This window comes from Sphaeramia orbicularis, chromosome 22, assembly GCF_902148855.1.
Source record: "Sphaeramia orbicularis chromosome 22, fSphaOr1.1, whole genome shotgun sequence".
NCBI classification, from domain to species: Eukaryota; Metazoa; Chordata; class Actinopteri; order Kurtiformes; family Apogonidae; genus Sphaeramia; species Sphaeramia orbicularis.
Window position 1 is genome coordinate 13,939,596 of NC_043978.1, and position 14,566 is coordinate 13,954,161.

The window sequence follows — 14,566 nt, forward strand, 5'->3', positions numbered from 1 at the left end:
AAAGATTATTGTTTGAACTTTTGGCCATATTGAGCTGATTCATACAGTAGATTTTCATACAGTAGTTAAATAAGGTGCTATTATGTTAATGTATATAAAAGTTGTAAACAGTCAGGGAAATTATATTATTAGTGCTTGTAAAATGATGAAAGTTCAGTAGTAAAACTGTAAATGAACCCTGTATTTAGTTTAAGGAGGCAAATAAACACAACACACCGAGATAGAAATAACACAACTGTAGAATAGCCTTTATTGTCATTGTGTGTTCAGTGCTACTCCAGTCAGTGCAACAGTATTAATAAACATCAGTACTGCAGAAAATAACAATGGAACAAATATACTATTACTAAAACTAAAAATAAGATAAGAAAATAGAATATGAAATTTTCCAAAAGTAAGATAAGAATAGAGCTAGGTAGAATAAAAATAAAAATAGATATGATATGAATAGACACAAATTTACAGAATTAACAGTATGTAACAATATGCATATCTATGTAAACAGTATTGACCATATTAATAGTATGTATTACCTATGAAAACAGTATTGACAATATTAACAGTATGTATATATAGAGGTTGACTGATATGGTTTTTTTAAGGCCAATGCTGACTTTTTAAAATTTGGTCAGCTGATGGCCGATATCAGCTGATATTTAAGGCCCTTTTTTTATTATTATTATTATTTATTTAAAGCACATTGACTATAAAATACAATTGAAACACTGAAATAGTTAAGGTTTTTATACAGCAATAGAAATGAAATCATTAATGCATGTACCCATAGTACTCTTTTAACATTTATTGAACTTCAGGTGCTGCCCACGCAGGTGCCTGATCAAATATCTTATAAAATTTGTGCTACTGATTAAATATCGCCTTTCAAAAAAATAAAAAATTAAGACTAATGGCCTGTATTGAAAAAAATTCTGTATATTGGCCCTCTATTTATATCTATGAAAACAGTATTGACAATATTAACCCTTTAGGTGCCAAAGTTTTTTTTTTTGTTGTTTTTTTTTTATCAATTTGTACTTGGGTGCTTCTATGAAACTGGGTTCATTTTGGTACCTGGCACTTTTCCAGCTTTTTAGACCCAATAATAAAAGGTAAATGTGGACATATTTCCCCCAGTATGTACCTAATGATGACCTCAGACAAATGCAAAAAAAAATTATACTCTTGCTCTGAGCCATCCCAAAACTAATGAATTTTTAATATAGTACTGGGGCCAAAAATAGGACCCAAATATGGACATTAAAGCTACGTAGGTCCCAGTGCATTTGATCTGAAAACATGGCTGTAAATGGTCTTATATAGACTATGAATAAAGACACTGTGTTAAATGTGTCGATCCTAGTGGTTTTTCTAATCCAGACATGCAGGTTTTTCATGAATCTCAGTCTCATTCCAGGTTTTGTGTGTAACCCATCGTGTCCATTTGCGTTACATGCAGAACCTGCCCAGTTAAATGCAACTAAATCGCAAATGATTTTGCAACAGAGGTCATTTTTGTGAAACACTTTGTTTTGCATAATTAGTTCAATTCCCAAAATGTACCTGTGAGAGAATAAAGTGATATTAAAAAAAATAGTAGCGCGTAATTTTCGTGTCCTTTTGACCGTGTTACATGCGGATTTTAGTATTAAATATAATGTAAAATAATATAAAAATGAGTTTTATTTGAAAAATTGTTTCTCGTCTATCTCTGTAATTATTTATTTTTGAAATAGACCCGAAGTGCTTCCAAATTTGCTTCATGACATCAGCCTACATCTGGTTTGAATTTTTAGCCCCCATGTCCTGTTTTTAGGGACCAGTTTCATAGAAGAACCCATATCAAAATTACAAAAAGCTGTCTGTTTCATTGAGTTGTGTTGCTTGTTACAATATTGCAACTTACGCGCATAAAGGGTTAACAGTATGTATTACCTATGAAAACAGAATGTACATCTATGAGACAGTATTGACAATATTAACAGTATGTATGTCTATGAAAACAGCATGTATAGCTATCTAAATAAAGTAAAATGCTCAGTATTTTCCTCAGATATGTAATGGAGTAGAATCTAAAAGAGCAGAAAGTGCAGCACATGTTTGGTCAGGTACAGCTCATTCCATCAGTAGTTGACATGTCGATCATTCCCTGTAAATAAAAGCATGTGTCAGTGTGTTCACATGTTGGACCAGTCTGACTTCATGCAGGATGGGAATGAAACACCTGCTTTAAGCTGCTATTTTTGTTTGCCTTTCAAACTGGTTTTTCCTCGACTGTATCTAAACGTGTGTGTTTGATGGGGGATCAAATTGTCGACCGATGATTAAACTGTCAAATGTTGAATAAAAACTGTTACAGGGAAGTTCACCTCTAAAACAATGGAACTTCAGTTAGTCTGCAATTATGTAGTTAAAGTTTATTTGACTTTGGGACATGATGCTGGTTTTTACTTTGAGATGTTACAACTAGCACGTCACATTAAAGTTAAATGTGTTTCTGATTTCAGTCTAAATTTAAATTCAGCTGGAACCTGTTTTAATCACTATTATTTTAATTTATCACCAAAAAGTGACATAATTCACCTTCATTTGTACTTTCCCCTTTTCTGTCCTCATTAATGTATTTCAGAATATTTGAAAAAATTTGACATGAACCAAAACAAAACCAAAAAGTGATCCTTTTTAGTTTTTCAGCATTTTGTTTACCATTTTGTTCACTTTTGTTTATTTTGCTGCTTATTTTGTTTATTTATTTAGTTTCTTGCTATAATAATTGAATAACCAACAAATTGCCTATTTTACTGATCACTTTGTTTATTTTTGTTTCTTTTCTTGATTCTTTTGTTCATTTTTATAAATTTTGCCGATAACTGTGTTTATTTTGTCTCTTTTGTTGCTTATTTTGTTCTTTTTTATTAATTTTGCTGATCACTGTGTTTATTTTTCTCTCTTTTCTTGATTCTTTTGTTCATTTTTATAAATTTTGCTGATAACTGTTTATTTTTGTCTCTTTTGTTGCTTATTTTGTTCTTCTTTAATTAATTTTGCTGATGACTGTTTATTTTTGTCTCTTGTTGCTTGTTTTGTTCATTTTTATTAATGTTTGTGATCATTGTGTTTGTTTTTGTTTTTTACTTGATTATTTTGTTCATTTTTAAAAAAAACTTTGTTGATCATTGTGTTTATTTTGTTTAATTCCTGTTACTTAATGAATTTTTCTTCATCTTGTTTTTGTTCAGATTTTTTAAATATTCTTTATTTTAGTGGTTACTGTGCTATTTTGTGGCTTATTTTATTCATTTATTCATAATTTTGTAAGTTTTTGTCCATTTTGTTGATCACTGTAATTCTTTTGTTGATTATTGTGTTAATTTTTGTTTTTTTTGTTATGTAATTCGTTCATTTTGATTTATATTTTTGCGTAGTTTGTTAATTTAGTTGTTCATTTTGTTTCTCTACTGTATATAAAACAAACTATAGATATTTGTGTGAAAGTGTAGGGAGTAAAAGGGAAAAACAGGCCACTTGAAACCTCTGTTAAATAGGAAAATAACGTCTAATATGGATTCAGCAGTAATTAAAGACTAGTGTACTGTTTCTGTACTAGCAGTAAATAGTGATCTGAACTAATCCCTTAGAGAAAGAAGGAAACATCAGCATCATGTTGTTTATTTAAAGCCCGTGTGTTGCTGTAAATACCGCTGTTTTACCGCCTGCTGTGTAACTCACCTGTGTAACCTTGATCTCATATCAGTTTGTCCAAATGTACAACATCCGAGCCATGGAAAGTGACTCGGCCTGTTTATCGTTGTTGTTTGCAGACGGAGGACTGACCTGGTTTTTACTTGCTTTGTAACTGAAGGAGACTTTAGTTTGAGCCGTAAATGATGGTGGCAAAGATTCTCGAAAGTGCGATCTGATGAGCTGTTGTTTCTTTTTTCTCTTTACAGTCGAGTGATTTCAGCGATATCACAAACTGGCCCACACCTGGTGAATTGGCCAAAGAGGTACGAGGCCGCCGCTGTGTTTTTATGTTGGATTCCAGAAGAGATGAAGGGTTTGTGTGGTTTGTGCTCACTAGATGGAGCACTGGAAACGGAGGCACACAGATCTGACGGCACATTATTAAAAGGTTTCAGGGTTTTTTTTAATTAAAAAAAAACTGACAAGTGCAAGAAAATAGCAACTCAAAGTTATTATTATTATTATTATTATTATTATTATTCCTACTACTTACTTACATAGTTATATCACTTGTTACCCGTATATATCGTTTTTACCACAACTATTACTGTTATCACTTCATTATAACTTATCTTATGATTATTAAACTATATATTTATTGTGCATAATATAATATTATAACGCAACATAAAAGTTATTATTATTTATTATCATCATTATTATTACTATTATATTATTTATTTGTTCTAGTACTTTCCAATGTGCAATTGCCTGTTTTTTTCACTGCTGTTTTTTTATAGTTAATGTTGTGCATTATGTGTGCATTCGATGTGCTGCTATTGGAACCTCAGTTTCCCGAGGTCTCTCCCAAGGGATCAATAAAGTTCTATATAATCTAATATAATATGATCTACTTCTATATAAAGAGCCTCTTGTAATCTGCCTAAAACCATTTAGTATTTGACAATATTGCCACATAAATAAAAGCTCATTTGAGTTTTATTGTCATAATAATGCAGAATCCAAGTTTATGTGGGCACCATCTGTTCCACATTATTGTTAAAGTTGAGGTTGTCTTTTCTGTATTCATAATCAACACTTGCATTTTAGAAGTTATGAAAACAGATAAGATAATATAAGATAAGAAGACTTTATTGATCCCACCATGGGGAAATTTCACAGTTGACAGCAGCAACATACAAAAATAAAATGCAGGGAAGATAAAAAAACAAAAAAAAAAACAAAACAGAAATATACACGTGAAACATAAAATATAAAGAGAAGAAAGAAAACACCTGCTATTTTTAGAAGTAGTTATAGAAATTTAGATTTATATTTAATTTCAAATAAAACACATATTGGAATAATAATGGTCCAAAATAAGATGAAATGTACATTTTCTTTCCACAAGTTCTCCAATGTGTGCGATTGTCTTCCACAAACACTGCAGCCTAAATAAACCAAAGCCATCTGAAAACCTAGTTAATATTGAAAATAAATATAAAACTACTTCATTAGAATCAGAATACTTTATTAATCCCAGAGGGAAATTATTGGGTGTGAACAGTTAAAGTATAATAACAACTGGCAGAACAAAAATTATCAATACAACAAAAAAGCAAAATAGAAAAAATATATATGAAGCTCTAAATATACAAACATATGTACGGCTCTGATTTTATATATATATATATATATATATATATATATATACACACATATACACACATATTAAAACACTCAATTAAGACACAATAAGAACAGCAATTTGTACAACATGTACTAGACAAGATATTATCATTTCTTTAATTATCATGGTAATTAAAGAAATATACATAAATAAGTGAGTAAAAATATTGTTATTAAAACATGTGTGGTTATGATGAGGAATTATACAGTCTGATGGCCACTGACAGGAATAATTTTCTTTGTCAAACTTGGAGGCTTTAAGATGAAACTGAAATGAAAAACCAAAGTAAAAGACAAAGTAAAACTTTAAGAAAATGTAAAAACACCGTGCAAAGGTTTAGTATTTTTGAAAATATCCAAATGAACTGTTATTCAATAACCAACGCTTAGCTTTAATTAAACATCTCATGCCTCTGTTTATAGCAGCAGCAGAATGTCCTCAACAACAACGGAAAGAAGCCTCCATCCTCACGCCGAGACAAGGACAAGAGGAGGGAGCGACCGGACAGGAAGTCTGAGAGCAGCCACGACGGTGGCGAGAGCAAAGAGAACCAGGAGGCTCAGCCTGACCCGCTGGCAGACCTGCCCAAAGACGGGGAGTCCAAGACCGGACCGGATTCGAAGAACAGCAACCTGAAGAAGAGAGGAGGTGAGTCCCATGGACGCCTGTAACCGGCCTCTGAAACCAGTAAAACACTGTAATCACCCTTTGAAACCAGTAAAACACCTGTAAAACCAATAAAACACCTATAACCAGCCTCTGAAACCAGTAAAGCACCTGTAACCGGTTTGTGAAACTGGTAAAACACCTGTAACCGGCCTGTGAAACTGGTAAAACACCTGTAACCAGCCTCTAAAACCAGTAAAACACCTGTAAAACCAGTAAAACACCTATAACCAGCCTCTGAAACCAGTAAAGCACCTGTAACCGGCCTGTGAAACTGGTAAAACACCTGTAACCGGCCTGTGAAACTGGTAAAACACCTGTAACCGGCCTCTAAAACCAGTAAAACACCTGTAAAACCAGTAAAACACCTATAACCAGCCTCTGAAACCGGTAAAACACCTGTAACTGGCCTCTGAAACCAGTAAAACACTTGTAACCGGCCTCTAAATCCAGTAAAACACTTGTAACCAGCCTCTAAAACCAGTAAAACACTTGTAACCGGCCTCTAAAACCAGTAAAAACATCTGTAACCGGCCTGTGACACTAGTAAAACACCATTAAAACTGACCTTTAACATTGAGCCTGTTTACATGAACTCTTAAAATGATCATGTGAACAGTATAATGTGATCAATTTTAATCTGATTATGAGTAATCAGATTAACACACCTTTTTTATGCCTTAATGCGTGTACGAGGGAGAGTCAAAAAGTTCTCAAACAAATGTAATAAAAAGTTTATTTATCAAAAAAACAAAATTATTTCTCTATATAATCTCCATCAGAATCATCATCATCTTTATTTCCAGATTTGGGAGTCCATTTAAAAACATACAAGCAAGTAACAATTAAATAAATTAAAAACACAGTCTAAACACTTTTGCAGTCCATGTTTCCGTCTGTAGATTCCTTCTTTGTAGGATTACTGTGGCTGTGAACTGCACATTTTAAAACTGTAACATTTATCTGAGAACTTTCTGACTTCCCTCGTACCTGTTAATCTGATTTATTATTTATATCTACGTATGTGCAAAAACAATTAAAATGTAGAAAACTGAAGTGATGTAGTTAAACATGACAATAATTGGGTGTTTGATTCTACGATCACATACTCTGAAAGAAAACTAATAATGAGCTGAAACTTGTTAAACAGGGTGTGTATCGCATTTCTGAGCTGCATGTAAACGCATCACATCTGATTATTAGATACAGTTGAAACTCTCAGTGCGAGTTCAACGTAGGTCCAGAAAGTCACTTTACCAGCCGTAGCTCTGGAGGGTTTTAGTCTGTAAATCTGAGTGTAAATGGTCAGTATGAGCAGGTGATCCTCCAACAGGTGGAACGTCCACAGGCTCAGATGGAGGAGGAAATTGAGAAACTCCCCAACCAGGACAGTGTAGTGGAGGAAGTGATTTCTACCAGGAAAAGAAAGCAAGTGTTGGTAAAGTGGACAGAAGTTTTGGATTTAGATGAAAAAAAAAAATAAAAAAAAATCATGCAGACAAATTAAGTTGAAGTTGTGCAGCTGCTTTATTTAATGACAATGGTCTGGAGCATTTAGGAACAGTTTAAAAAGTAGAACAAAGCAGATTTCTCTGGATAAGTTTATAATAAAACCACCTGTAAGTGCAGACACAGAAATTTAACTACCTACCTACTGGAAGAAGATTCTCCTTCCAAATAATATTCCTCCTCCTCGCACACAAATCATCTGATCTTAAAGGTAAATATAGTTAATGAAACCACTTTATTTTATTTAATAATTGTCATTTTCTTTCCAATTGCACATTTTCTGTTTTAAAAACTCTCAAAAACAAGGATTTTTGGGTGTTTTTTGTTTTTTTTTTGGCTGGAAAGGATAAATTTGACCTCAGTTCATTTCTCCATTAATTCAATTGATTCTCTTTTTTTTTTTTTTTTTTTTGTTAATTAACCTGTCCTGTTCAGCAATTTGGCCTCCAGTGCGAGTGTACTGGGTGCCACAAGTTTCTTGACAGTTTTGATCTAAGAGGGTTTTGGCTTAGATCAGTTCAAAATAGAGTACAATAGAATAGCCTTTATTGTCGTTGTGGTACTCCAGTCAGTGCAACAATATTAATAAAACACTAATACTACAAGAATAAGAATAGAGCTAATATAAAATTACAAAAACTGAAAATAACATCATAAAATAGAATATAAGTTTTTGTTTTTTTTTAACTCTATAGAACTTCTCAACATGTAACAAATATCACGTTTATAATTTCAAGTAATGTGTTCATAATACAAAGATTGACAGCGGACATGATAAACAAACAGAACCCATAGAGAAAAAAAAAGACAATACAAACAAAACACGCATAACAAGACAGTGCATTCTGGTACATTTAAGGAAAGAAAATAAATAAATAAACAAACAAAACAGGTCAATAACAATGTAAACAACTAGAATGTATTTACAGTTCCAAGCCAGGTAATATAAAATATACATTTTACAATTTTACAAAGTAGCATAAGTAACAAATAAAAATGGACATAATGAATATATGCAAAATTTACAGTAGTAACAGTCCTCCTGTTAGTTGGATTTTATTATTTTATTTCTCCATTGAAAAGAATTCAGTGGGGAAAGTTGATTGGTACAACGAGCTTGGCCATGGAATGAGTTAAATTCGTACTGTGAGGTTCAACTGTATCCGATTACTCCCAGTTATTGGATTTTGATGTGTGTGTAAACGGGCTCATTGAATGATTCAGAGACGCATGTTGTTACCGGACACAGAGTCTGCAAACAGGAAGCATGTTGGCACCGGCAGTGGTCATGTGTGTAACCGTTGATTGGTAGATTGTAGATCAGTGCATGGGTTTTTTTTGCTCCTCTGCTGTGAATCACATCCATCTATACAAACATTTACACCCTACAAGCAGCAGTCGAACACCACACAGTCTCTAAACCACAGAGGACGTGAAGAGTTTTGTTCCAAAATGAAGGGAAGTAATCCTCAACAATCCCACTTCAGGCCTCGGAACCTGAACCTGTACCTGTACCTGTTACAACTCGCACATGTGGAATATACACAGTTTTTAATTTACAAGGTAGTTCCAGTCGTTGTCTTTCAGTTTAACGGCTTTCGGGGGTTTGGGGAGAGAAAAACAAAACAACCAAGTGTAATTCTGTAATTTTATGATTTTATTAAGAAATATGAAGTTAAAATATTTGCTTTTTCTTACTTCTTTTGGTGATGGGTTTGTGAAAATCACACACTGAATGAATTAATTTAAAGGCCCAAAAAATGCTATCTTGTTTTTTTGTTTTTTTTCCTTTGGTTGATCAATGATTTCAGTTTCTGATGTAAAACTACATGATTAAAGATAAGACTTTACTGATCCTACCATGGGAAACTGCGCAGTTGACAGCAGCAAATACAAAAATAAAGTCCAGGGAAGACAAAAAGCAGAAAATATACACCTATGAAACATAAGATATAAAGAGAAGAAAGAAAAAAAATCTGCTATTTATAAAACAGGGTTCATACGGGTGTTTTAAATCCTTGAGAACGCTGGAATTACAGTGTTGTGTTTTCAAGGTGTAAAAAAATGCTTGAATTTTAAAGTGCTTCAAAATTAAAAAAAAAAAAAAAAAGTGCTTCAAAGTGCTAATTTTAATATTAACTCAAGCCAAAGCTATTTACAGAGAGGTGATGCATATTGAAAAATAAAACTTTATGCCAAAAAATAACATTATGGGGCGTTCTCAAGTCGACTCCAGGTAAATTTTGATCTTAATCTTTGTCTTGGTGCGAGTGTGTCTGAAGAACGCTAAGTCACTTCCCTTTTTTTGGATAAAACTTAGTGTTCTTCTTTAATTTCTAAACTTTTTGCTATTATGAAACATAATTTTAGATGTTTATTGCGTAACAGAATGTACATCATTATGATAAAAAGTGAGACAAATAATCATGAGTTCATGTATTTCTGTAGATATGTATTTTCCTCCAGCGATAAGGGGCTGTGTTGGAGAGAAATTAAAATTACCCTTGAAAGTGCTGGAAAAGTGCTTGAATTTGACCCTGATATAAGTATTCATATGTATTTGGATTTCATTTTAAGTATTGTATACATATTTGCGTTGTGTGGATAAAGCAGGTTTCTCTAATAAATCTATACGCCATATAAACCAGTCGACAGCAAGAGAAGGTCAGCATTTTCAAGGGACTTAAAAATAGAAATTGGCTCAGATAACCTAATGTTTGAGTCAAAGGGCGTCACAGAAAGTTCATTGTCACCTCAGGTTTTCAGTCTAGACGTCGGTTCAGCAAATAAATCTGATACAGAACCAACAGTTCAGAAATATAAACCATATTTCCTTTGTAATTTATGTGAGTGCAGAAGAATTTGAGGTTTTAGGGCCGCCCACAGCAAGACATAAAACGATAATGGTAACTATAACTGTAATTATAACCTTAACTAAAACATTCTGAGTCATGTCTGAGCATAATAGAATCCTGATCACGTATTTTAGGAGTTAAAATATGAACAGATGCAAACTCCACAAGGTCCACGTGCTTTATTAGTTTTTATACACAACATTCACACCATAGAAAAGTCAAAAAGGGAGTTAGTAACCCATAAAGACCCAAACATCCACCATCGACAAAAATAATCTACTGACATGAACTGTTTAAAACCTGTTGATCCACTAATCCGATCAATACATGTAAATAATTGAAGTAAAATGCAGTTTGTCATCTTTTCATGGTCATCAGATATGACCCATTTGGACGTTCAGAGGCTCCGTAGTTACCATGGAAACACTGTCATCTTCTACAACATTGATTCACCAGTAAAACCCATGGAGTTGGATCAATGACAGTGGATGGACACACTGGGTTTATGGATATATTTTGCTGAAAAAGCCCCTTTTTGTTCAGTTTTCTTGTTTTGCTAAAGTTACCATTGAATTTAGTCAGAGATTCAATGAACATCTACATGATCAGTGAATTAAATATAGGAAAATACATGATGTACACTAAAAAAAATGCAAACTATAGAGGAGAATATTATATTAAATGGTGATAAATCACTTTAGAAAGGTTATATTTAGAGAAAAATTAATTTAAAACCATAAAGGGTTGACCGTGTAACTGCTTTTTGGAATTCAACCAGGGGCCAAAAAGCAGCTGGACTGATTTAGAAAAAAAAAAGGGCCTAAAACAAAAACTACTGGGTGAAAATTCAAATCCTTGTTGTTGTTCAGTGTGTTTCAGTTCACCGTTAATTTACAACATCCTAAAACTGTTATTGACATACAGTCTGAGTGCCTTATTTCAATCCAACTTTATTTGTAAAGCACTTTTAAACAACCACAGTGGACCAAAGTGCTATACAGAAAAATAAATAAAAATAAAAACCAAAATAACAGAGTAAAATATAAGAACAGATTAAAAGACATAGAACAACTGTAAAAAGTAAAATAAAAAATAAATAAATAAAAATACAGAAGAATAGATAAAACTTAAATAAAAGAATAAAATACAAGAATAGATTAAATGACATAGAACAACTGTAAAAAATAAAATTAAAAATAAATAAATAAAAATACGGAAGAATAGATAAAACTTGCATAAAAAACTAAAATACGAGAATAGATTAAAAGACAGAACAACTGTAAAAAATTAAATTAAAATAAATAAATAAAAATACAGAAGAATAGATAAAACTTATTAGAATAAAATACAAGAATAGATTAGATTATTTAGTAAAGACTCTGTCAAACTTCAATTCTTCTCTGTCTTTTTCTGTTATTCCACCTGGTTTGACCCTACAACACACAGTAAAACAAAACCACTGAAGAAAAGGAACACAAGCACATACTCACAGCAGCTTTGATGAACCTGAAACAGACGCTAATTCACAGCAGAAATCATGTGTCAGGGGTTAAAGGGTTAACCATGAAACCCCTGTGATGGTCCTTGGTGTGGGCGTCCCTTCGGTCTCTGGGTTGGTGGGTGTTCTGTTTAGTTGGGGGTTTAATTTGTTTGGCGCAAAACTCTTCACGGTCTGTTTTCGGTGTGAATCATCGCTAGGTAACAAACGTAAGTGGGTTTCTCTGCCGCTGGAGGAAGCGTCCCGGGACGAAGGCGCCAAGACGCCAGGCGGGGGCCCGACACGCTCGGACACAGAGCCCACCAGCGACTCACCTGACCCCGCGTCGCCCAATCACACGCTCCATAATAACAGGGCGCATGATAGCAGCAGGAGTAAGTGGCAGCAGCTCCCTGTTTTGTGTCTGTGTTTCTGCTTCGGCCTCGCTGTTTGCTCCCACCTCCATCGTATCGCTTCATGTTTGCTCTCCACTTCACCCACCGCCATCTGTCTCTACAGCGTCTGCAGGCTTTTCTCCTACTAACACAGAAATAAAGCATGACTCCTCTATCTTTCACTGTGACCAAATGTACAAAAAATTATGGCTTTGGTGCTTTTTTTTTTTAGCCAAACTAAAATTAACCTTGGTGCCTTGACCTCTTTTCCCTGGTGATTCATCTGTTTGGTTGACTTTTTGTTTGCTCTTACAGATGATTCAGAGCCGTTACTCATCAGTCAACAGATGCAACTCAGATACATATGTAAATAAATAAATCAGTATTCGTCAACTGTGACAAAGCCAGAAACTTACATGTGCCTGAAAAGCTTAATACAACTATTATCTGTGAAATTCCCTTTAAATTAATCCACGTAATTTAATATACCCAAACAAAACTAGTCTTATGATTATCTCATTTTACTATTGATTCACTGTTTTACACGTTTTAATATCTTTTGCAAAGATATTACACAAATTAGCTCCTTAAACTGTTAAATAATTACAGATTTGCATTTGTTCTAGTCTTTGGACTTTTGGAAAGTCCCAAAAATCTCTAAATTAATGCACTTGATTCAATATACTAAAAAAAAAACTGGTCTTATAATTATCTCATTTTATTATTTATTCACTGTTTTACACATTTTAACTATTATCTTTGAAAATCCCTTTAAATTAATACACTTAATTTAATATACCCAAACAAAACTAGTCCTCTCATTATCTCATTTTACTATTGATTCACTGTTTTCCACATTTTAATATCTTTACAAAAGATATTCCTCAAATTAGCTCCTTAACTGTTAAATATTTACACATTTGCATTTGTTCTAGTCTTTGGACTTTTGGAAAGTTTCAAAAATCTCCAACTTTAAAGGAAAATATATTTTTCTTTTATAATGTGAATTATTTTATTAGTAAATAAGTAAAATTATTTATATTAGTATGAAAACAGATTGTTACAAAGTGCTGGACACTTAGTTTACTCATCACTTCTATTGCATCAACGTTAATGTTATATATGTTAATCTGTTGACAGATTTTTTTTCACTTTTGCAAAACATTTCCATAAATTAACTTTTTAATTTTTTTAATGTTCATACTAACTCTAAAATGAAAAAAACTGTCTGGAAGCAGATTATTTTTCACCATATTCATCACTAGTGCAGTTTTGAAATCTGACACGTCTCTAAAACATGAGACCAAATGAGAAAAAATATCTTTAATTAAAGTCATTTTCAAAATTAAATTATTTAAATTGTTTATTAAAAAAAGGAACTCGTTTTATATGTTCGATGCAATTTCTAAGTCTGTTAAATCTGTAATTTTCAAGAAAACATTCAACATTCTTTTCCCATAATCTATATCTTTCATTAGTTTACTATTTCTGTTTTGATCATAGTATTATATTGATCATAACAGTTACTCTATTAAGTTATTTACATGTTTTCCATTTCTTATTCTTTGTTGTACATTTGTCCTCATCTTTGTTTTCATGAATCCCTCTCTGAATTCATAGTGAAAACTTCTTGAAACTATATAAAAGCACTTCATATTTTACATTAGACACTACCTGTGCAACGTTGGAATCCACTAAATCTTTATTTAGTGAGTTCATAAAGATAAATTGTTGGTTGTTCATGATCAAAAACACTGATCTTTATCGTTTTATTTGTTAACAACTCTTTCTCCCACTTTTTCTGAATAATAAGAAGTTCCATATACGGCAGCAAAAGTAAAGTAAATACCCTTGAAACGAACATTTAACCATTAGTTTATCTCTATTATATGAGAATTACCCCCATGAAATAAGTCTGGGCTTCACTGGAGTCTCTACAGAACAAATGTTCACAAATTTATGACAAACACCAATTTTACAGCTGTTTTCAGAAGGAGAAACAAAGTAAAACGTCTGAAGAATAAAAAACAAAAGCTTCTTGGATTCCTCTACTGTAATTATGGCTTTGCAGACTTTTTCTGTGCAAAGAAGGGATGTAAATCAAGGGTGTCAAACATGCGGCCTGTGGACCAAAAGTGCCCGCTAAAGGGTCCAAACCGGCCCATGTGATGAATTTGTAAAGAATATTAACTATCAATGACGTAAAAATCATTTTAGTTTAGGTTCCACATACGGAGCAATATGATCTAAAGTGGGTCAGACCAATAAAATACTATCATAATAACTTGTAAAT

The 14,566-nt window shown here is 32.8% G+C and overlaps 1 protein-coding gene across 1 annotated transcript in view; it reads left to right on the forward strand.

The window, feature by feature from the left end:
- The window catches only part of larp1b (La ribonucleoprotein 1B), a 63,333-nt gene that overhangs the window by 7,537 nt on the left and 41,230 nt on the right, over positions 1 to 14,566 (forward strand). Inside the window, 3 exon segments of the mRNA XM_030127260.1 lie at positions 3,948 to 4,004; positions 5,794 to 6,019; positions 12,100 to 12,273. Coding sequence (XP_029983120.1) covers positions 3,948 to 4,004; positions 5,794 to 6,019; positions 12,100 to 12,273 — 457 coding nt within the window.